Genomic DNA, 24,530 nt, shown 5'->3' on the forward strand with positions numbered 1-24,530 from the left:
GGTCATTTATTGTTTTGGTTTTTCTAAGTTTCTCACTCTAATAAATAATGTGGAACTCTCCGTACGCTGCGCCTTGGTCCGTCTATACTAACGAACGTGACAGTTATGCCACGTACATGTCATGCGTTTCGTTGTCCTGGCCTCTGATTCTGTCGAAAGCTGTGATGTGTGGAGACTTAGTATGAGTTAGTATGACTTAGTATGAGTTAGTATGACTTAGTATGAGTTAGTATGTAATCCAGTGTTCTTCCTCTTCCTCCAGATCAAAGAAGGCAAGCGTCTGAAAGAGTTCCTGGAAGATTATGACGATGACAGAGATGAGTCCAAATACTACAGGTGAGATGAGTCAAAAATACTACAGGTGAGATGAGTCAAAAATACTACAGGTGAGATGTGTCCAAATACTACAGGTGAGATGAGTCCAAATACTACAGGTGAGATGAGTCCAAATACTACAGGTGAGATGAGTCCAAATACTACAGGTGAGATGAGTCCAAATACTACAGGTGAGATGAGTCCAAATACTACAGGTGAGATGAGTCCAAATACTACAGGTGAGATGAGTCCAAATACTACAGGTGAGATGTGTCCAAATACTACAGGTGAGATGAGTCCAAATACTACAGGTGAGATGAGTCCAAATACTACAGGTGAGATGAGTCAAAAATACTACAGGTGAGATGAGTCCAAATACTACAGGTGAGATGTGTCCAAATACTACAGGTGAGATGACACCGTTTATAACAGAGATGAGTCCAAATACTACAGGTGAGATGAGTCCAAATACTACAGGTGAGATGAGTCCAAATACTACAGGTGAGATGAGTCCAAATACTACAGGTGAGATGAGTCCAAATACTACAGGTGAGATGACACCGTTTATAACAGAGATGAGTCCAAATACTACAGGTGAGATGAGTCCAAATACTACAGGTGAGATGAGTCCAAATACTACAGGTGAGATGAGTCAAAAATACTACAGGTGAGATGAGTCAAAAATACTACAGGTGAGATGAGTCAAAAATACTACAGGTGAGATGAGTCAAAAATACTACAGGTGAGATGAGTCAAAAATACTACAGGTGAGATGAGTCAAAATACTACAGGTGAGATGAGTCAAAATACTACAGGTGAGATGAGTCAAAAATACTACAGGTGAGATGAGTCCAAATACTACAGGTGAGATGAGTCCAAATACTACAGGTGAGATGAGTCCAAATACTACAGGTGAGATGAGTCCAAATACTACAGGTGAGATGAGTCAAAAATACTACAGGTGAGATGAGTCCAAATACTACAGGTGAGATGAGTCCAAATACTACAGGTGAGATGACACCGTTTATAACAGAGATGAGTCCAAATACTACAGGTGAGATGAGTCCAAATACTACAGGTGAGATGAGTCCAAATACTACAGGTGAGATGAGTCCAAATACTACAGGTGAGATGAGTCCAAATACTACAGGTGAGATGAGTCCAAATACTACAGGTGAGATGAGTCAAAAATACTACAGGTGAGATGAGTCAAAAATACTACAGGTGAGATGAGTCAAAAATACTACAGGTGAGATGAGTCCAAAAATACTACAGGTGAGATGAGTCCAAAAATACTACAGGTGAGATGAGTCCAAATACTACAGGTGAGATGAGTCCAAATACTACAGGTGAGATGAGTCCAAATACTACAGGTGAGATGAGTCCAAATACTACAGGTGAGATGAGTCCAAATACTACAGGTGAGATGAGTCAGAAATACTGCAGGTGAGATGAGTCAGAAATACTGCAGGTGAGATGAGTCAAAAATACTACAGGTGAGATGAGTCAAAAATACTACAGGTGAGATGAGTCAAAAATACTACAGGTGAGATGAGTCAAAAATACTACAGGTGAGATGAGTCAAAAATACTACAGGTGAGATGAGTCCAAATACTACAGGTGAGATGACACTATTTTTAAATCATTTCATAAGCTCAAAAATAGCAAACCCCGCCCATGTGGCGCTATAGGCAGCCTAAAGCAAATGCTATGTATTTGAATGATTACAAATAGTATTTGAACCCAGGTCTGTAGTGTTAATCTGAATGACTGACTGTCTCTCTGTCCCCCTCCCCTCAGGGGTAGTGCATTACAGAAACGACTGAGAGACCGTGAGAAGGAGACGGAGCTGGATGATAGAGACCGGAAGAGGGAGAAGGAAGAGCATGATCAGATCAGACAGAGATTGTTAGCTGAGGGACACCCAGACCCTGAGGCCGAGCTGCAGAGGGTATGTCTGTCTGTCTGTCTGTTGTGGAACAGGAGCTGTAGAGGGTCTGTCTGTCTGTCTGTCTGTCTGTCTGTTGTGGAACAGGAGCTGCAGAGGGCCTGTCTGTCTGTCTGTTGTGGAACAGGAGCTGTAGAGGGCCTGTCTGTCTGTCTGTCTGTCTGTCTGTCTGTCTGTCTGTTGTAGAACAGGAGCTGCAGAGGGCCTGTCTGTCTGTCTGTCTGTTGTGGAGCTCCTAAATGACCAGCCTCCTATATGTGCCTCGTGTGTCTCCTGTCTGCCTCGTGTGTCTCCTGTCTGCCTCGTGTGTCTCCTGTCTGCCTCGTGTGTCTCCTGTCTGCCTCGTGTGTCTCCTGTCTGCCTCGTGTGTCTCCTGTCTGCCTCGTGTGTCTCCTGTCTGCCTCGTGTGTCTCCTGTCTGTCTCGTGTGTCTCCTGTCTGTCTCTCTCTCGTGTGCCTCGTGTCTGTCTCTCTCCTGTCTGTCTCCCTCCTACAATAACAGAAATGAGAAATGTTGATCAGTGTGTATTGTACCTGTCAAATGGGGACAATACACACTAATCAACAAGGCACATTCATGACATTTTGTTTTTCTTTATTTTCATTTGTAAAAGTGTGTTGAGACTTTAAATAAATTGTGATTTGATTTTAAACCAAGATGGAGGAGGAGGCAGAGCGGAGGCGGCAGCCCCCAGTGAAGCCGGAGGAGGAGGTGCAGCAGGAGAAACCACACAGGGAGAGGGAGCACAGGGAGCACCGAGAGAGGGAGCACCGAGAGAAGGAGCACCGAGAGAGGGAGCACCGAGAGAGGGAGCACCGAGAGAGGGAGAACCACAGGGACAGGAGAGGAGGAGGAGGGGCAGACAGGCCTCCTCCCGAACACCCTCAGTCCCAATCAGACGACGACGTGGAGGATGGAGAGGAGCTTGACGATCGTGACGGAGACGACTCGTCAGACGCCAGGACACACCCACACCTCAAGCCCACACTGCGGCCAATCACGTCGGCGCCCTCTGTGTCGTCGGGCAGCGGCGGCGCCACGCCCAACTCCCCTGGCAACGAGTCTCCATGTGGCATCATCATCCCTCATGAGAACTCTCCAGACGCCCAGCCCACAGATGAACACCGGCCCAGGATTGGGCTCAGCCTCAAACTGGGTGAGTTAGAACTGGTCTGACTGGTCTGACTGGGCCGGGTAGAACTGTGGGCCGGGTAGAACTGTGGGCCGGGTAGAACTGGTCTGACTGGGCCGGGTAGAACTGGTCTGACTGGGCCGGGTAGAACTGTGGGCCGGGTAGAACTGGTCTGACTGGGCCGGGTAGAACTGTGGGCCGGGTAGAACTGTGGGCCGGGTAGAACTGGTCTGACTGGGCCGGGTAGAACTGGTCTGACTGGGCCGGGTAGAACTGGTCCGACCGGGCCGGGTAGAACTGGTCTGACTGGGCCGGGTAGAACTGGTCCGACCGGGCCGGGTAGAACTGGTCCGACCGGGCCGGGTAGAACTGGTCCGACCGGGCCGGGTAGAACTGGTCCGACCCGGGCGGGTAGAACTGGTCCGACCGGGCCGGGTAGAACTGGTCCGACCGGGCCGGGTAGAACTGGTCCGACCCGGGCGGGTAGAACTGGTCCCGACCGGGCCGGGTAGAACTGGTCCGACCGGGCCGGGTAGAACTGGTCCGACTGGGCCAGACCTGTAGCTGCTGTCAAAGCCTATACTACATTTCTGTACAGCACTTTGAGACATCAGCTGATGTACGAAGGGCTATATAAAATAAATAAATTTGATTTGATCACCATGCGGTAAATTGGTTAATAGACCAATGACAGAGTTCCAAACCTCTCTGCCAATAACAACTAGTTTCCAGTATTCCTCCACCCACTCAGACCACTCCCAGACAGTCCGAGCTAAATTCTTCCTTGAGAAATGGCTCTTTGGTGATTGTAATGGAAATCTATTACAGCAAGGTAATGACTTAAATGTAAATGTAAATGTATTTCATATTCCTTTGACTATTGGATGTTCTTATAGGCACTTTAGTATTGCCAGTGTAACAGTATAGCTTCCGTCCCTCACCTCGCTCCTACCTGGGCTCGAACCAGGAACACATCGACAACAGCCACCCTCGAAGCAGCGTTACCCATGCAGAGCAAGGGGAACAACTACTCCAAGCCTCAGAGCAAGTGACGTTTGAAACGCTATTAGCGCGCGCTAACTAGCTAGCCATTTCACTTTGGTTACACCAGCCTCATCTCGGGAGTTGATAGGCTTAAACAGCCCAATGCTTGACGCACAACGAAGAGCTGCTGGCAAAACACACTAAAGTGCTGTTTGAATGAATGTTTACAGCGCCTGCTTCTGCCTACCACCGCTCAGTCAGATACTTAGATACTTGTATGCTCAGTCAGATTATATGCAACTCAGGACACGCTAGATAAATCTAGTAATGTCATCAACCATGTGTAGTTAACTAGTGATTATGATTGTTTTTTTTATAAGATACATTTAATGCTAGCTAGCAACTTACCTTGGCTTACTGCGTTCGCTTAACTTCATGCGACGAGCAATCCTAGATCCGGGATCCTATTTATAGCCTCAAGCTCATTAGCATAACGCAACGTTAACTATTCATGAAAATCGCAAATAAAATGAAATAAATATATTTGCTTTCAAGCTTAGACTTTTGTTAACAACACTGTCATCTCAGATTTTCAAAATATGCTTTTCAACCATAGCTAAACAAGCATTTGTGTAAGAGTATTGATAGGTAGCATAGCTATAAGCCTAGAATTCAGCCAGCAACATTTTCACAAAAAGAAGAAAAGCATTCAAATAAAATCATTTACCTTTGAAGAACTTGCAAGTTCAAATCCCTGAGCTGACAAGGTACAAATCTGTTGTTCTGCCCCTGAACAGGCAGTTAACCCACTGTTCCTAGGCCGTCATTGAACATAAGAATTTGTTCTTAACTGACTTGCCTAGTAAAATAAAGGTAAAATAAATAAAACAACTTCTACAGAGTTGCACAAACTGTCGTACTGCCAAAGGAGCGGTCTTTTTCCCCCTCCTTCCCGACCACTGATGCCAAAGTGTCAACGCACGGTGATTCATTTCGCCACAATTGTATATGTGGGGTACAGAGATGAGGTAGTCATTCAAAAATCATGTCAAACACACTTATTGCATACGCTGTCCATGCTCCAACTTAGTGATCACATTAAGGAGATTTCTACTCCTGAATTTATTTAGGCTTTTGCCATAACAAAAGGGGTTGAATACTTATTGACTCAAGACATTTCGGCTTTTCATTTGTAAAGTATTTCTGAAAACATAATTAGACTTTGACGTTATGGGGTCGTGTGTGTGTGTGTGTGTGTGTGTGTGTGTGTGTGTGTGTGTGTGTGTGTGTGTGTGTGACCCGATCTTTAATTTCAAGCTGTAACACAACAAAATGTGGAAAAAGTCAAGTGGTGTGACAACTTTCTGAAGAAGTTGAACATTTTATGTTAAAGGATACATCACTTTTCTTCTAATAGATTTAAAAGTTAATAGTTGTCATCTTCATTTCTCAGCCTGGCCTTATCGATTTGGCCCTTCATTCACTATAACACACTTTCATTCCGTCTCTCTCTCGCTCTCCTTCCCTCTCTCTCTCTCTCTATCTCTCTCTCTCTCGTTCTCCTTCCCTCTCTCTCTCTCTCTCTCGCTCTCCTTCCCTCTCTCGCTCTCCTTCCCTCTCGTTCTCCTTCCCGCTCTCGTTCTCCTTCCCGCTCTCGTTCTCCTTCCCGCTCTCGTTCTCCTTCCCGCTCTCGTTCTCCTTCCCGCTCTCGTTCTCCTTCCCGCTCTCGTTCTCCTTCCCGCTCTCGTTCTCCTTCCCGCTCTCGTTCTCCTTCCCGCTCTCGTTCTCCTTCCCGCTCTCGTTCTCCTTCCCGCTCTCGTTCTCCTTCCCGCTCTCGCTCTCCTTCCCGCTCTCCTTCCCTCTCTCGCTCTCCTTCCCTCTCTCGCTCTCCTTCCCTCTCTCGCTCTCCTTCCCTCTCTCGCTCTCCTTCCCTCTCTCGCTCTCCTTCCCTCTCTCGCTCTCCTTCCCTCTCTCGCTCTCCTTCCCTCTCTCGCTCTCCTTCCCTCTCTCGCTCTCCTTCCCTCTCTCGCTCTCCTTCCCTCTCTCGCTCTCCTTCCCTCCCTCTCTCGCTCTCCTTCCTTCCCTCTCTCGCTCTCCTTCCTTCCCTCTCTCGCTCTCCTTCCTTCCCTCTCTCGCTCTCCTTCCTTCTCGCTCTCGCTCTGCTTCCCTCTCTCGCTCTCCTTCCCGCTCTCGCTCTCCTTCCCGCTCTCGCTCTCTCTCCTTCCCTCTCTCGCTCTCTCTCCTTCCCTCTCTCGCTCTCCTTCTCGCTCTCCTTCCCTCTCTCGCTCTCCTTCCCGCTCTCGCTCTCCTTCCCGCTCTCGCTCTCCTTCCCGCTCTCGCTCTCCTTCCCGCTCTCGCTCTCCTTCCCGCTCTCGCTCTCCTTCCCGCTCTCGCTCTCTCTCCTTCCCTCTCTCGCTCGCTCTCCTTCCCTCTCTCGCTCGCTCTCCTTCCCTCTCTCGCTCGCTCTCCTTCCCTTTCTCGCTCTCTCTCCTTCCCTCTCTCGCTCTCTCTCCTTCCCTCTCTCGCTCTCTCTCCTTCCCGCTCTCGCTCGCTCTCCTTCCCGCTCTCGCTCGCTCTCCTTCCCGCTCTCGCTCGCTCTCCTTCCCCTCTCTCCTTCCCTCTCTCGCTCTCTCTCCTTCCCTCTCTCGCTCTCTCTCCTTCCCTCTCTCGCTCTCTCTCCTTCCCTCTCTCGCGCTCTCTCTCCTTCCCTCTCTCGCTCGCTCTCTCTCCTTCCCTCTCTCGCTCGCTCTCTCTCCTTCCCTCTCTCGCTCGCTCTCCTTCCTCGCTCGCTCGCTCTCTCCTTCCTCGCTCGCTCTCTCTCCTTCCCTCGCTCTCTTCCTCGCTCTCTCTCCTTCCTCGCTCGCTCTCTCTCCTTCCCTCGCTCGCTCTCTCTCCTTCCCTCGCTCGCTCTCTCTCCTTCCCTCTCTCGCTCGCTCTCTCTCCTTCCCTCTCTCGCTCGCTCGCTCTCTCGCTCTCTCTCCTTCCCCAGTATAACCCACTGTTTCTCTCTTGTTCCCCCTCTCCCGTCCCCAGGAGCCGGCGCCAGCCCCAGCCATCAGATCCACACGGGGAGTAAACGTAAGAAGCTGGCCAACGTCGACAGCGTCTTCAACAAGTTCGGAGAGGAGGAGGCCGACGAGGCGCCTCGTAAACGTAAGCTGGTTCCGCTGGACTACGGTGAGGATGATAAGAGCTTGGGTCTGGACGGGGCCGAGGTACCTGGAGGGAAGGGAGGACAAAACACCGAGGAGAAGCGGAAACACATCAGGAGTCTCATTGAGAAGATCCCGACGGCCAGACCGGATCTGTTCAACTACCCTCTGGACTGGACTGCTGTGGACTCGGTAAGGATGACGAGGGGTTGTGGAGAGACTATAGGACCTGGTCTTATGGATAGATCACTGAGATTTACATCAAACAGACTGCTGTGGACTCATTAAGGATGAGCTCTTCTAGCCTGGTCCCTGATCTGTTTTTCATTTAAACTCCCAATAGATGATAGCACAAACAGACTGGTACCCAGGCTAGAGCTCTCTTCTCTAAATATAGAGTGATGGATTCTAACTCCTAAACTTGAAATAGGGTTAATTATCAGGTATTCTATTGAATTATTGAGTGCTGTGGTTTAGTGTGTCCACACCAGAGGGTAATGGGGTATCTGTAGGAGGAAGGTATATAGTGTGTGCAATTAAGCTTGGGATGTAGTGAGTGTTAGAGAGGACGATCACATGTGGCAGGCATTGATAAGGGGAGAGAGTCGTGGATTAGTGATGAAGAGGGGCGGGTCGAGGTCAGGTCAAGTTTAAGGGAGAAGGAACAGATTGTTGTCCGTATCAACTTTAGTTTCCTGCCTAGCAATAAAGATGCAATGTTTAGCGAGGAGGAGACTCCACCAGTGGGGGACATATACCACCACTATTGTAAACATGTTTTTGTCGACTCAACTTGTTCGATAGAGAAGTAGAACCTGAATGTTGTGTTATAATCTCTATTAGCTTTGTAGGAGTGGATTTATACTTAGTCGTCTCGAGGTCTGGAATAAAATGTCTCGTTTCGTTTTTAAAATGTCTCGTTTTGTAAATTAGAGTTCGGATGCAGTCGGAATGAGCCACAAATGAGCCTCTTTTCATTTTGTAGTTTTTTGTCCATCTTGTCCCGGGGAATCTTGTTGGAGATGTGCTCTCTTCCTTTTACATTTCTGAGGCGCCGCGGCTAACCGTTTAATCGCGCCGGTATGAATTTGGCCGTGTGTGTGTATTTATATTTAAAAGTTGTCGGGGTTGGGACTGCCGTTCCCGTGTCTCTTTTAAAACACCAAATTTGCCACCTTTTGTTCTTCCCCTCAGACTCTGATGGACCGTCGCATCAGACCGTGGATCAACAAGAAGATTATAGAGTACATCGGAGAGGAGGAAGCTACGCTAGTCGACTTTGTCTGTTCGAAGGTGAGTCGTCTTTCTGCACTAACTGTAATCGGCTCAGAGAGTCTGTTAAATGACTCACTGGATAAGAGAGTCTGTTAAATGACTCACTACTGTAGTGGCTCTGGATCAGAGAGTCTGCTAAATGACTCACTACTGTAGTGGCTCTGGATCAGAGAGTCTGCTAAATGACTCACTACTGTAGTTGCTCTGGATCAGAGTCTGTTAAATGACTCACTACTGTAGTGTCTCTGGATCAGAGAGTCTCTAAATGACTCACTACTGTAGTGGCTCTGGATCAGAGAGTCTGTTAAATGACTCACTCTGTAGTGGCTCTAGATCAGAGAGTCTGCTAAATGACTCACTACTGTAGTGGCTCTGGATCAGAGAGTCTGCTAAAGAGTAGTGGCCTTGGATCAGAGAGTCTGCTAAATGACTCACTACTGTAGTGGCTCTGGATCAGAGAGTCTGTTAAATGACTCACTACTAGTGGCCTTGATCAGAGAGTCTGCTAAATGACTCACTACTGTAGTGGCCTTGGATCAGAGAGTCTGCTAAATGACTCACTACTGTAGTGGCCTCTGGATCAGTTAAAGACTCACTACAGTGGCTCTTAAATGACTCACTACTGTAGTGATCTGGATCAGAGAGTCTGTTAAATGACTCACTACTGTAGTGGCTCTGGATCAGAGAGTCTGTTAAATGACTCACTACTGTAGTGGCTCTGGATCAGAGAGTCTGTTAAATGACTCACTACTGTAGTGGCTCTGGATGGATCTAAATGACTCACTACTGTAGTGGCTATGGATCAGAGAGTCTGCTAAATGACTCACTACTGTAGTGGCTCTGGATCAGAGAGTCTGCTAAATGACTCACTGCTGTACTGGTCTTGTCTCACGGTGTGATGTCTATGTTATCTCCCGAAGGTCATGTCTCACGGCACACCGCAGGGGATCTTGGATGATGTTGCCATGGTGAGTAGATCATTAGCCAATCATTACACAACTGGAACGATCTTCAAGGCTGAACCAGTAATAGTAATCGTATGTTCACACGCAGGAGCTACTTCTAGCTTGTTCCACTCGCTCAGACTTTCTACGACTGGGATGTGCCGTTGTCTCACCTCAGTTATTTTTAAGATGACTGCACTTTCGACTGTTAGTCGCTCTGGATAAGAGTCTGCTGAAGGACTAACGTGAAATGTAAAAATGATATGTAAATCCTACATTTGAGTTGGTTATAAAAGCGTTAAGAGACAAGATCACTAACTAACTGACTGACTGACTGATGTATTGTACCTGCAGGTTCTGGACGAAGAGGCCGAGGTGTTCATAGTTAAAATGTGGAGGCTGTTGATCTACGAAACGGAGGCCAAGAAGATTGGTCTGGGGAAATGAAGACTAGTACCACTACAGTACTACTATCTAGTACTACTACAGTACTACTATCTAGTACTACTACAGTACTACTATCTAGTACTACTACAGTACTACTATCTAGTACTACTACAGTACTACTATCTAGTACTACTACAGTACTACTATCTAGTACTACTACAGTACTACTATCTAGTACTATCTAGTACTATCTAGTACTACTACAGTATTACTATCTAGTACTACTACAGTATTACTGCTGTCAGGGACAGTTTTTTTCCCTCTGGCTTCATGTGTCTTTATGTCTCTGACTAATCGACTGATCACACGGACACCTCTCACTCACTAGGGTGTCGAGACTATGAACATGGGCCTGTTACCAGTCCTCAACCACCCTCTACCGCTCCCACCCCCTCTCTACGCTCCACACCCCCTCTCTATGCTCCCACACCCCCTCTCTACGCTCCCACACCCCCTCTCTACGCTCCCACACCCCCTCTCTACCGCTCCCACACCCCCTCTCTACGCTCCCACACCCCCTCTCTACCGCTCCCACACCCCCTCTCTACCGCTCCCACACCCCCTCTCTACGCTCCCACCCCCTCTCTACGCTCCCACACCCCCACTCTATCCCTCCCCAACCCCCACTCTATCCCTCCCCAACCCCCCTTACCAAGTACCCCCCTCTACTACGCACCTCCACCATGCACCAAACCCCTCTACCACGCACCAAACCCCCCTACCACTCATCCCCCTCTACCACGCACCAAACCCCTCTACCACGCACCAAACCCCCTACCACTCATCCCCCTCTACCACGCACCAAGCCCACCCTACACCGCACCAAACCCCCTACCACGCACCAAACCCCCTCTACCACTCATCCCCCTCTACCATACACCAAACCCCCTCTACCACGCACCAAACCCCTCTACCACTCATCCCCCTCTACCACGCACCAACCCCCTCCACCACGCACCAAACCCCTCTACCACTCATCCCCCTCTGCTCACTCTCCCCCTCTACCACGCACCAAACCCCCTCCACCACGCACCAAACCCCTCCACCACGCACCAAACCCCTCTACCACGCACCAAACCCCCCTACCACGCACCAACCCCCTCTACCACGCACCAAACCCCCTACCACGCACCAAACCCCCTCTACCACTCATCCCCCTCTACCACGCACCAAACCCCTCTACCACTCATCCCCCTCTACCACGCACCAAACCCCCTCTACCACGCACCAAACCCCCTCTTCCACGCACCAAACCCCCTCTACCACTCATCCCCCTCTACCACGCACCAAACCCCCTCTACCACTCATCCCCCTCTACCACGCACCAAACCCCCTACCACGTACCAAACCCCTCTACCACGCACCAAACCCCTCTACCACTCATCCCCCTCTACCACGCACCAAACCCCCTACCACGTACCCCCCTCTACCACGCACCAAACCCCCTCTACCACTCATCCCCCTCTACCACGCACCAAACCCCCTACCACGCACCAAACCCCTCTACCACCCCCCCTCTACCGCTCCCCAAAACCCCATTCCATCAGTAAAGAACAACAGCTGCTGTCTGTGTGTGTGTGTGTGTGTGTGTGTCTGCAAGAGAGAGCTTGACTGTGTTGAATGTGAAAGTGCCCACAAGCTTACTGCATGGTATCCAAATAGTTTGTTTCTAAGCTGGTGTGAGAGAGAGCCTGTCAAAGCCAGCTCAGCTGTGTGTTTTTATCCATAATGATTTGCTCCGCTGCGTATCGCTGACACGTTGGGCTGGTTTAGTATTGTCAGGAAGGTATCTTATCTCGTTGCTACCGTCTGATTGGAGGATTCGCTCCACTGTGTGATCTAATGATGAAATTAAAGAAGCTTTTAAAAAAAAAACACAAAAAAAAATGAAGTGGTGCATTTTTTTGTTCAAACTGAACATGTAGAAATAAGAAGTCAATTACTGGAAGTAATTATTTCGTTTTCTGTTTTTCACTAAAGGATAGAGTTGGGAATGAACCTCGTAACATTACACCAATACCCTAGTTACGTACTCTTAATGACTTCCAATACCCTAGTTACGTACCCTTAATGACTCCCAATACCCTAGTTACGTACCCTTAATGACTCCCAATACCCTAGTTACGTACCCTTAATGACTCCAATACCCTAGTTACGTACCCTTAATGACTCCAATACCCTAGTTACGTACCCTTAATGACTCCAATACCCTAGTTGCGCACCCTTAATGACTCCAATACCCTAGTTACGTACCCTTAATGACTCCCAATACCCTAGTTACGTACCCTTAATTACTCCAATACCCTAGTTACGTACTCTTAATGACTTCCAATACCCTAGTTACGTACTCTTAATGACTTCAATACCCTAGTTATGTACTCTTAATGACTCCAATACCCTAGTTACGTACCCTTAATGACTCCCAATACCCTAGTTACGTACCCTTAATGACACCAATACCCTAGTTACGTACTCTTAATGACTTCCAATACCCTAGTTACGTACCCTTAATGACTCCAATACCCTAGTTACGTACCCTTAATGACACCAATACCCTAGTTACGTACTCTTAATGACTTCCAATACCCTAGTTACGTACCCTTAATGACTCCAATACCCTAGTTACGTACTCTTAATTACTCCAATACCCTAGTTACGTACCCAATATTACTCCAATACCCTAGTTACGTACCCCACACCACTAGAGGGATATCTTCAACCACCAACTTACCATCCTGAGACAAGGCTGAGTATAGCCCACAAAGATCTCCGCCATGGCACAACCCAAGGGGGGGCGCCAACCCAGACAGGATGACCACATCAGTGAATCAACCCACTCAGGTGACGCACCCCTTCCAGGGACGGCATGAGAGAGCCCCAGTAAGCCAGTGACTCAGCCCCTGTAATAGGGTTAGAGGCAGAGAATCCCAGTGGAAAGAGGGGAACTGGCCAGGCAGAGACAGCAAGGGTGGTTCGTTGCTCCAGAGCCTTTCCGTTCACCTTCCCACTCCTGGGCCAGACTACACTCAATCATATGACCCACTGAAGAGATGAGTCTTCAGTAAAGACTTAAAGGTTGAGACCTAGTTTGCGTCTCTGACATGGGTAGGCAGACCGTTCCATAAAAATGGAGCTCTATAGGAGAAATTACGCCTCTGAAGATCTGAAGTCTCTTCTGTGATGATTCAAATGCAGCGTTATTTCATGACTGTTTGAGAATGAAGATCACGGTGTTTAAACCCTATCTACGGGGACTAGAGATCACGGTGTTTAAACCCTATCTACGGGGACTAGAGATCACTGTGTTTAAACCCTATCTACGGGGACTAGAGATCACGAGGTGTTTAAACCCTATCTACGGGGACTAGAGATCACGAGGTGTTTAAACCCTATCTACGGGGACTAGAGATCACGAGGTGTTTAAACCCTATCTACGGGGACTAGAGATCACAAGGTGTTTAAACCCTATCTACGGGGACTAGAGATCACGGTGTTTAAACCCTAACTACGGGGACTAGAGATCACGTGGTGTTTAAACCCTATCTACGGGGACTAGAGATCACGGTGTTTAAACCCTATCTACGGGGACTAGAGATCACGGTGTTTAAACCCTATCTACGGGGACTAGAGATCACGGTGTTTAAACCCTATCTACGGGGACTAGAGATCACGGTGTTTAAACCCTAACTACGGGGACTAGAGATCACGAGGTGTTTAAACCCTATCTACGGGGACTAGAGATCACGGTGTTTAAACCCTAACTACGGGGACTAGAGATCACGAGGTGTTTAAACCCTATCTACGGGGACTAGAGATCACGGTGTTTAAACCCTAACTACGGGGACTAGAGATCACGAGGTGTTTAAACCCTATCTACGGGGACTAGAGATCACGAGGTGTTTAAACCCTATCTACGGGGACTAGAGACCAGTGTTTAAACCCTATCTACGGGGACTAGAGATCACGAGGTGTTTAAACCCTAACTACGGGGACTAGAGACCACGGTGTTTAAACCCTATCTACGGGGACTAGAGATCACGAGGTGTTTAAACCCTATCTACGGGGACTAGAGATCACGAGGTGTTTAAACCCTATCTACGGGGACTAGAGATCACGGTGTTTAAACCCTAACTACGGGGACTAGAGATCACGAGGTGTTTAAACCCTATCTACGGGGACTAGAGATCACGAGGTGTTTAAACCCTATCTACGGGGACTAGAGACCACGGTGTTTAAACCCTATCTACGGGGACTAGAGATCACGAGGTGTTTAAACCCTGTCTATGGGAACTAGAGATCACGGGGTGTTTAAACCCTATCTACGGGGACTAGAGACCCCCCCCCCGGCCACTACTAACAGTTCATAATATAGGTCACCCAGGTGCAAGCTTTCAAACACACTGAAACAGAAGCATACCAAGTCATATAACTATAACACTATATTCACTTGTTTTTATATAATAAAGAGTAGAAATCACTGTTTGAAACACATTTATTGAACACTGACCATCAGTAGTTTCACAAACATGAGGAATAACATAAACACTGTCCCCTGTGATCATGGTGTGTAATGGTGTATAATCCAGGGAGGAGAATTCTGTCATCCAGAAGGGGGCGCTGTTCTGTGCCTTTTTAGAGCTCAGTGACTAGAAAGACGGGGAAACAGACCACCACCCAATATCATGTTGTCTGTGTTGTCCGTCTGAGGAATGATGCTTTCAAATTCATTCACAGAGCTATGGATGCAAGGACTGACCATCCATGATATCACAATTATAGGTTTAACCATCTTTTGAGGCTACACAGCATTTACAATTACATTGTTTACAAGCAAGGGGTCCAAGTTGGGGCCCTGTGGAGGGGAAATGTTCAGGTTGGGGCCCTGTGGAGGGGAAAGGTCCAGGTTGGGGCCCTGTGGAGGGGAAGGGTCCAGGTTGGGGCCCTGTGGAGGGGAAGGGTCCAGGTTGGGGCCCTGTGGAGGGGAAATGTTCAGGTTGGCGCCCTGTGGAGGGGAAGGGTTCAGGTTGGGGCCCTGTGGAGGGGATGGGTCCAAGTTGGGGCCCTGTGGAGGAAGGGTCCAGGTTGGGGCTCTGTGGAGGAAGGGTCCAGGTTGGGGCCCTGTGGAGGGGAAGGGTCCTGGTTGGGGCCCTGTGGAGGAAGGGTCCAGGTTGGGGCCCTGTGGAGGGAAGGGTCCAGGTTGGGGCCCTGTGGAGGGGAAGGGTCCATGTTGGGGCTCTGTGGAGGGAAGGGTCCAGGTTGGGGCCCTGTGGAGGAAGGGTCCAGGTTGGGGCCCTGTGGAGGAAAGGGTCCATGTTGGGGCTCTGTGGAGGGAAGGGTCCAGGTTGGGGCTCTGTGGAGGGAAGGGTCCATGTTGGGGCTCTGTGGAGGGGAAGGGTCCATGTTGGGGCTCTGTGGAGGGGAAGGGTCCAGGTTGGGCTCTGTGTATGGGAAGGGTGCAGGTTGGGGCCCTGTGGGGGGAGGGTTCAGGTTGGGGCCCTGTGGAGGGGAAGGGTCCTGGTTGGGGCCCTGTGGAGGGGAAGGGTCCAGGTTGGGGCCCTGTGGAGGGGAAGGGTCCATGTTGGGGCTCTGTGGATGGGAAGGGTCCAGGTTGGGCTCTGTGTATGGGAAGGGTCCAGGTTGGGGCCCTGTGGGAGGGAAGGGTCCAGGTTGGGGCTCTGTGGAGGGGAAGGGTCCAGGTTGGGCTCTGTGTATGGGAAGGGTCCAGGTTGGGGCCCTGTGGGAGGGAAGGGTGCAGGTTGGGGCCCTGTGGGGGGAGGGTTCAGGTTGGGGCCCTGTGGGGGGAGGGTTCAGGTTGGGGCCCTGTGGAGGGGAAGGGTCCAGGTCCAGGTCCAGGTTGACAAATTGTCTTCCTGCTGTACCAGATAAACTCCACTCTTAATCACTGTTGCTGCTGTATCGTATCGACTCATTTTGTTAATTTTTGTTTCTTTCTACTGTTTGTAATTATTGTAATTAATAAAAAATGTGATTTTGATTAAATATGTTGTGGCTATCAGAACCTCTTGAACAATGCCTCTTGACTCTCACCAAGTCCCTACAGAATAGTCATCAGCTTGAAGAACTCAAGATGCTCCATAGGAAGCATTGGCAGTAAAGAAAATAGGCCATACCACTCATAACCACTAGAGGTCAGGCTAAACCTGGGACTGGTGTACTACCACTCATAACCACTAGAGGTCAGGCTAAACCTGGGACTGGTGTACTACCACTCATAACCACTAGAGGACATGCTAAACCTGGGACTGGTGTACTACCACTCATAACCACTAGAGGACATGCTAAGCCTGAGACTGGTGTACTACCACTCATAACCACTAGAGGTCAGGCTAAACCTGAGACTGGTGTACTACCACTCATAACCACTAGAGGTCAGGCTAAACCTGAGACTGGTACTGCCACTGGATCTGTTACATGTGTGTATACACCCACTTTAGTATTACTTTGAGACGTTTTATTTTAAACGTGGTGACACCTGTAGTTTCCACTTTTTCAGTCCTTTTTACAGGAACCAATCATGAAGTTCCCCACTCTTCTTTTCTTTCAGTGTATGTTTAACCCTCCATCGGGTCCCCCAGATAGCATATTAACACGCCGTAAGTCATGAAATAAATATTTAGAATAACAGGAAATTAACATTAAAACTGCAGATTTTTCTCTGTCTCATTTCAAAATGTGTAGAATAGCAGGAAATTAGATCAGAGAATCTTGAAAGTCGAGACAATCCTTGTCCGGCATGGAAAATGTATTTTTTATATTTTTTTATAGAGAATATACTTGTTTTGGGAATTTTATAAATACATTGAATGTTATTTATTTCAGTCAGTCTGGAAATGCCCTTGTTTGGAGCAAAGGATCCCAATTTCAAACTCTCCAAAAAAGTGTATATATATATATATATAAATTGTCAATAAATGGATATTAACTGAAAAATTATCTGATGTAGTTTCTTACAATAGCTCTCTGTGACTTTAAAGAATATTTATCTCAAAATTGTGATTCTGAAAAGATGAGCCTGGAGATTTGGTTAATTGTTGTCAACACCACTGTTCTACAACATATGCTTAAACAAGGGAAGTATCTGCTGTGCAAGTCCTAAGGGATAATGTTTGTTTTATAAATGTGAAAGAAATTAGCCTTTGAGCATTTCATAGTTATATAAAACAAAACAAAAATAAGCCTGGAGAAGACAGTAGGTCTGGAGGAGCAGCAGACTTTCTGGTCTGTCTAGTCTGTCTAGTCTGTCTGGTCTGTCTAGTCTGTCTAGTCTGTCTGGTCTGTCTAGTCTGTCTGGTACTGTCTGGTACTGTCTGGTCTGTCTGGTACTGTCAGGTACTGTCTGGTCTGTCTGGTACCCTCTGGTCTGTCTGGTACTGTCTGGTCTGTCTCGTCTGTCTGGTACTGTCTGGTCTGTCTAGTCTGTCTGGTCTGTCTGGTCTGTCTAGTCTGTCTAGTCTGTCTGGTCTGTCTAGTCTGTCTGGTACTGTCTGGTACTGTCTGGTCTGTCTAGTCTGTCTAGTCTGTCTGGTCTGTCTGGTCTGTCTGGTCTGTCTAGTCTGTCTAGTCTGTCTAGTCTGTCTAGTCTGTCTAGTCTGTCTAGTCTGTCTAGTCTGTCTAGTCTGTCTGGTCTGTCTGGTCTGTCTGGTCTGTCTGGTCTGTCTAGTCTGTCTGGTCTGTCTGGTACTTTCTAGTCTGTCTGGTCTGTCTGGTCTGTCTAGTCTGTCTGGTCTGTCTGGTACTTTCTAGTCTGTCTGGTCTGTCTGGTACTGTCTGGTACTGTCTGGTCTGTCTGGTACTGTCTAGTCTGTCGAATCTGTCTGGTACTGTCTGGTCTGTCTGGTACTGTCAGGTACTGTCTGGTCTGTCTGGTCTGTCTGGTCTGTCGAGTCTGTCTGGTACTGTCTGGTACTGTCTAGTCTGTCTGGTCTGTCTGGTACTGTCTGGTACTGTCTAGTCTGTCTGGTCTGTCTGGTCTGTCTAGTCTGTCTAGTCTGTCTAGTCTGTCTAGTCTGTCTAGTCTGTCTAGTCTGTCTAGTCTGTCTGGTACTGTCTGGTACTGTCTGGTACCCTCTGGTCTGCCTGGTACTGTCTGGTACTGTCTGGTATTGTCTGGTGTGTCCAGTACTGTCTGGTCTGTCTAGTATTGTCTGGTCTGTCTAGTCTGTCAGGTACTGTCTGGTCTGTCTGGTACTGTCTGGTACCCTCTGGTCTGTCTGGTACTGTCTGGTCTGTCTCGTCTGTCTGGTACTGTCTGGTCTGTCTAGTACTGTCTGGTCCTGTCTGGTCTGTCTGGTCTGTCTGGTACCCTCTGGTCTGCCTGGTACTGTCTGGTACTGTCTGGTATTGTCTGGTGTGTCCAGTACTGTCTGGTCTGTCTAGTATTGTCTGGTCTGTCTAGTCTGTCAGGTACTGTCTGGTCTGTCTGGTACTGTCTGGTACCCTCTGGTCTGTCTGGTACTGTCTGGTACTGTCTAGTCTGTCTGGTACTGTCTAGTCTGTCTGGTCTGTCTGGTACTGTCTAGTCTGTCTGGTACTGTCTGGTCTGTCTGGTCAGTCTGGTACTGTCTAGTCTGTCTGGTACTGTCTGGTCAGTCTGGTACTGTCTAGTCTGTCTGGTACTGTCTGGTCTGTCTGGTACTGTCTGGTCTGTCTGGTACTGTCTGGTCTGTCTGGACTGTCTGGTTTGTATAGTCTGTCTGGTACTGTCTGGTCTGTCTGGTACTGTCAGGTACTGTCTGGTCTGTCTGGTACCCTCTGGTCTGTCTGGTACTGTCTGGTATTGTCTAGTACTGTCTGGTACTGTCTAGTACCCTCTGGTCTGTCTGGTACTGTCTGGTCTGTCTGGTCTGTCTCATACTGTCTGGTCTGTCTTGTACTGCCTGGTCTGTCTGGTACTGTCTGGTATTGTCTGGTACTGTCTGGTCTGTCTGATATTGTCTGGTCTGCCTGGTACTGTCTGGTCTGTCTGGTCTGTCTGGTCTGTCTGGTACTGTCCAGTCTGTCTAGTACTGTCTGGTCTGTGTGGTATTGTCTTGTCTGTCTGCTACTGTCTGGTCTGTCTAGTACTGTCTGGTCTGTATGGTCGGTCTGGTCTGTCTAGTACCCTCTGGTCTGTCTGGTACTGTCTGGTCTGTCTGGTCTGTCCAGTCTGTCTAGTACTGTCTGGTCTGTCTAGTACCCTCTGGTCTGTCTGGTCTGTCTGGTACTTTCTGGTCTGTCTAGCACCCTCTGGTACTGTCTGGTACTGTCTGGTCTGTCTGGTCTGTCGAGCACTGTATGGTCTGCCGAGTACTGTCTGGTCTGTCTGGTACTGTCTGGTCTGTCTAGTACTGTCTGGTCTGTCTGGTTATGTCTGGTCTGTCTAGTACCCTCTGGTACTGTCTGGTACTGTCTGGTCTGTCTAGTACTGTCTGGTCTGTCTTGTCTGTCTCATACTGTCTAGTACTGTCTTGTCTGTCTGGTCTTCCTGGTCTGTCTAGTACTGTCTGGTACTGTCTGGTCTGTCTAGTACTGTCTGGTCTGCCAGGTACTGTCTGGTCTGTCTGGTATTGTCTAGTACTGTCTGGTACTGTCTGGTATTGTCTGGTACTGTCTGGTCTGTCTGGTATTGTCTGGTCTGCCTGGTACTGTCTGGTCTGTCTGGTCTGCCTGGTCTATCTGGTCTGTCTGGTACCCTCTGGTCTGTCTGGTACTGTCTAGTACTGTCTGTTCTGTCTGGTACTGTCTGGTCTGTCTGGTACTGTCTGGTACTGTCTGGTCTGTCTTGTACTGTCTGGTCTGTCTAGTACCCTCTGGTCTGTCTGGTACTGTCTAGTTCTGTCTGGTACTGTCTGGTCTGTCTGGTACTGTCTGGTACTGTCTGGTCTGTCTGGTCTGTCTGGTACTGTCTGGTCTGTCTGGACTGTCGAGTACTGTCTGTTCTGTCAGGTACTGTCTGGTCTGTCTGGTACTGTCTGGTCTGTCTAGTACCCTCTGGTCTGTCTGGTACTGTCTGGTCTGTCTGGTACTGTCTGGTCTGTCTGGTACTGTCTGGTCTGTCTGGTACTGTCTGGTCTGTCTGGTCTGTCTGGTAATGTCTGTTCTGTCTGGTCTGTCTGGTAATGTCTGTTCTGTCTGGTACTGTCTGGTCTGTCTGGTCTGTCTGGTAATGTCTGTTCTGTCTGGTACTGTCTGGACTATCTGGTCTGCCTGGTACTGTCTGGTACTGCCTGGTCTGTCTGGTACTGTCTGGTATTGTCTAGTACTGTCTGGTACTGTCTGTTATTGTCTGGTCTGTCTGGTATACCTAGTCTGTCTGGTATTGTCTGGTCTGCCTGATACTGTCTAATCTGTCTGGTCTGTCTGGTCTGTCTAGTAACCTCTGGTCTGCCTGGTCTGTCTTGTATTGTTTGGTCTGTCTGGTCTGTCTAGTCTGTCTGGTACTGTCTGGTCTGTCTAGTCTGTCTGGTACTGTCTGGTCTGTCTGGTCTGTCTATTACCCTCTGGTCTGCCTGGTCTGTCTTGTATTGTTTGGTCTGTCTGGTCTGTCTGGTCTGCCTAGTACTGTCTGGTTTGTTTGGTACTGTCTGGTACTGTCTGGTCTGTCTGGTCTGTCGAGCACTGTATGGTCTGTCGAGTACTGTCTGGTATTGTCTGGTCTGTCTGGTACTTTCTGGTCTGTCTGGTATGTCTCGTACCCTCTGGTCTGTCTGGTACTGTCTGGTACTGTCTGGTCTGTCTGGTCTGTCTAGTACTGTCTGGTACTGTCTGGTCTGTCTGGTACTTTCTAGTATTGTCTGGTCTGTCTAGTTTGTCTTGTACTGTCTGGTACTGTCTGGACTGTCTGGTCTGTCTGGTCTGCCTGGTACTGTCTGGTACTGCCTGGTCTGTCTGGTACTGTCTGGTCTGCCTGGTACTGTCTGGTACTGTCTAGTACGGTCTAGTAATGTCTGGTCTGCCGCGTCTGCCTGGTCTGTTTGTTATTGTCTGGTCTGTGTGGTCTGTCTGGTACTGTCTAGTACTAACTGGTCTGTCTGGTCTGTCTCACACTGTCTGGTCTGTCTGGTACTGTCTGGTCTGTCTGGTACTGCCTGGACTGTCTGGTCCGCCTGGTACTGTCTGGTACTGCCTGGTCTGTCTGGTACTGTCTGGTATTGTCTAGTACTGTCTGTTCTGCCTGTTACTGTCTGATCTGTCTGGTACTGTCTGGTCTGTCTAGTACCCTCTCTGGTCTGTCTGGTCTGTCTGGTACTGTCTGGTCTGTCTGGTCTGTCTATTACCCTCTGGTCTGCCTGGTCTGTCTTGTATTGTCTGGTCTGTCTGGTCTGTCTGGTCTGCCTAGTACTGTCTGGTCTGTCTGGTACTGTCTGGTCTGTCGAGCACTGTATGGTCTGTCGAGTACTGTCTGGTATTGTCTGGTCTGTCTGGTACTTTCTGGTCTGTCTGGTCTGTCTGGTCTGTCTGGGACTGTCTGGTATGTCTCGTACCCTCTGGTACTGTCTGGTACTGTCTGGTCTGTCTGGTCTGTCTGGTACTGTCTGGTACTGTCTGGTACTGTCTGGTACTGTCTGGTCTGTCTAGTTTGTCTTGTACTGTCTGGTACTGTCTGGTCTGTCTGGTACTGTCTGGACTGTCTGATCTGTCTGGTCTGCCTGGTACTCTCTGGTACTGTCTGGTCTGTCTGGTACTGTCTGGTCTGTCTTGTACTGCCTGGACTGTCTGGTCCGCCTGGTACTGTCTGGTACTGCCTGGTCTGTCTGGTACTGTCTGGTATTGTCTAGTACTGTCTGTTCTGCCTGTTACTGTCTGATCTGTCTGGTACTGTCTGGTCTGTCTGGTCTGTCTAGTACCCTCTCTGGTCTGTCTGGTCTGTCTGGTCTGTCTGGTACTGTCTGGTCTGTCTATTACCCTCTGGTCTGCCTGGTCTGTCTTGTATTGTCTGGTCTGTCTGGTCTGTCCGGTCTGCCTAGTACTGTCTGGTCTGTCTGGTACTGTCTGGTCTGTCGAGCACTGTATGGTCTGTTGAGTACTGTCTGGTACTGTCTGGTCTGTCTGGTACTGTCTGGTCTGTCTAGTACTGTCTGGTCTGTCTGGTTATGTCTGGTCTGTCTAGTACCCTCTGGTACTGTCTGGTACTGTCTGGTCTGTCTAGTACTGTCTGGTCTGTCTTGTCTGTCTCATACTGTCTAGTACTGTCTTGTCTGTCTGGTCTTCCTGGTCTGTCTAGTACTGTCTGGTACTGTCTGGTCTGTCTAGTACTGTCTGGTCTGTCTGGTACTGTCTGGTCTGTCTGGTCTGCCAGGTACTGTCTGGTCTGTCTGGTATTGTCTAGTACTGTCTGGTACTGTCTGGTATTGTCTGGTACTGTCTGGTCTGTCTGGTATTGTCTGGTCTGCCTGGTACTGTCTGGTCTGTCTGGTCTGCCTGGTCTATCTGGTCTGTCTGGTACCCTCTGGTCTGTCTGGTACTGTCTAGTACTGTCTGTTCTGTCTGGTACTGTCTGGTCTGTCTGGTACTGTCTGGTACTGTCTGGTCTGTCTTGTACTGTCTGGTCTGTCTAGTACCCTCTGGTCTGTCTGGTACTGTCTAGTACTGTCTGTTCTGTCTGGTACTGTCTGGTCTGTCTGGTACTGTCTGGTACTGTCTGGTCTGTCTGGTCTGTCTGGTACTGTCTGGTCTGTCTGGACTGTCGAGTACTGTCTGTTCTGTCAGGTACTGTCTGGTCTGTCTGGTACTGTCTGGTCTGTCTAGTACCCTCTGGTCTGTCTGGTACTGTCTGGTCTGTCTGGTACTGTCTGGTCTGTCTGGTACTGTCTGGTCTGTCTGGTCTGTCTGGTAATGTCTGGACTATCTGGTCTGCCTGGTACTGCCTGGTCTGTCTGGTATTGTCTAGTACTGTCTGGTACTGTCTGTTATTGTCTGGTCTGTCTGGTATGCCTGGTCTGTCTGGTAATGTCTGGTCTGTCTGGTACTGTCTGGTACTGCCTGGTCTGTCTGGTACTGTCTGGTATTGTCTAGTACTGTCTGGTACTGTCTGGACTATCTGGTCTGCCTGGTACTGCCTGGTACTGTCTGGTATTGTCTAGTACTGTCTGGTACTGTCTGTTATTGTCTGGTCTGTCTGGTATGCCTGGTCTGTCTGGTCTGTCTAGTAACCTCTGGTCTGTCTAGTCTGTCTGGTACTGTCTGGTCTGTCTGGTCTGTCTATTACCCTCTGGTCTGCCTGGTCTGTCTTGTATTGTTTGGTCTGTCTGGTCTGTCTGGTCTGCCTAGTACTGTCTGGTTTGTTTGGTACTGTCTGGTACTGTCTGGTCTGTCTGGTCTGTCGAGCACTGTATGGTCTGTCGAGTACTGTCTGGTATTGTCTGGTCTGTCTGGTACTTTCTGGTCTGTCTGGTATGTCTCGTACCCTCTGGTCTGTCAGGTACTGTCTGGTCTGTCTGGTCTGTCTAGTACTGTCTGGTACTGTCTGGTCTGTCTGGTACTTTCTAGTATTGTCTGGTCTGTCTAGTTTGTCTTGTACTGTCTGGTACTGTCTGGACTGTCTGGTCTGTCTGGTCTGCCTGGTACTGTCTGGTACTGCCTGGTCTGTCTGGTACTGTCTGGTCTGCCTGGTACTGTCTGGTACTGCCTGGTCTGTCTGGTACTGTCTGGTACTGTCTGGTCTGCCTGGTACTGTCTGGTACTGTCTAGTACGGTCTAGTAATGTCTGGTCTGCCGCGTCTGCCTGGTCTGTTTGTTATTGTCTGGTCTGTCTGGTACTGTCTAGTACTAACTGGTCTGTCTGGTCTGTCTCACACTGTCTGGTCTGTCTGGTACTGTCTGGTCTGTCTGGTACTGCCTGGACTGTCTGGTCCGCCTGGTACTGTCTAGTACTGCCTGGTCTGTCTGGTACTGTCTGGTATTGTCTAGTACTGTCTGTTCTGCCTGTTACTGTCTGATCTGTCTGGTACTGTCTGGTCTGTCTAGTACCCTCTGGTCTGTCTGGTCTGTCTGGTACTGTCTGGTCTGTCTGGTCTGTCTATTACCCTCTGGTCTGCCTGGTCTGTCTTGTATTGTCTGGTCTGTCTGGTCTGTCTGGTCTGCCTAGTACTGTCTGGTCTGTCTGGTACTGTCTGGTCTGCCTGGTCTGTCTGGTACTGTCTGGTATTGTCTAGTACTGTCTGTTCTGCCTGTTACTGTCTAATCTGTCTGGTCTGTCTGGTCTGTCTAGTACCCTCTGGTCTGTCTGGTCTGTCTGGTACTGTCTGGTCTGTCTGGTCTGTCTATTACCCTCTGGTCTGCCTGGTCTGTCTTGTATTGTCTGGTCTGTCTGGTCTGTCTGGTCTGCCTAGTAC

At 48.9% G+C, this 24,530-nt stretch overlaps 2 protein-coding genes across 2 annotated transcripts; one reads left to right on the plus strand and one right to left on the minus strand.

The window, feature by feature from the left end:
• Window positions 1–220: 220 nt before the first annotated feature.
• Window positions 221–10,338, plus strand: LOC135537187 (RNA-binding protein 25-like; the record flags this gene model as incomplete). The annotated part of the gene is made up of 7 exons (XM_064963386.1): window positions 221–336; window positions 2,116–2,266; window positions 2,921–3,419; window positions 7,413–7,723; window positions 8,726–8,824; window positions 9,727–9,774; window positions 10,105–10,338. Coding segments are annotated over 7 exons (1,317 nt in total), but the record flags the coding sequence as incomplete, so codon positions are not given.
• A 4,657-nt stretch (window positions 10,339–14,995) lies between these two features.
• LOC135537191 (proline-rich protein HaeIII subfamily 1-like) lies at window positions 14,996–16,335 on the minus strand. Its single transcript, XM_064963388.1, has 3 exons — window positions 16,329–16,335; window positions 15,461–16,067; window positions 14,996–15,287 (listed from the first exon to the last, which is right to left on the minus strand). The coding sequence occupies exons 1-3, from the start codon at window positions 16,333–16,335 to the stop codon at window positions 14,996–14,998; spliced, it is 906 nt and encodes a 301-aa protein (XP_064819460.1).
• Window positions 16,336–24,530: the final 8,195 nt, after the last annotated feature.

Source organism: Oncorhynchus masou, unplaced genomic scaffold (genome assembly GCF_036934945.1).
Source record: "Oncorhynchus masou masou isolate Uvic2021 unplaced genomic scaffold, UVic_Omas_1.1 unplaced_scaffold_722, whole genome shotgun sequence".
NCBI lineage: Eukaryota > Metazoa > Chordata > Actinopteri > Salmoniformes > Salmonidae > Oncorhynchus > Oncorhynchus masou.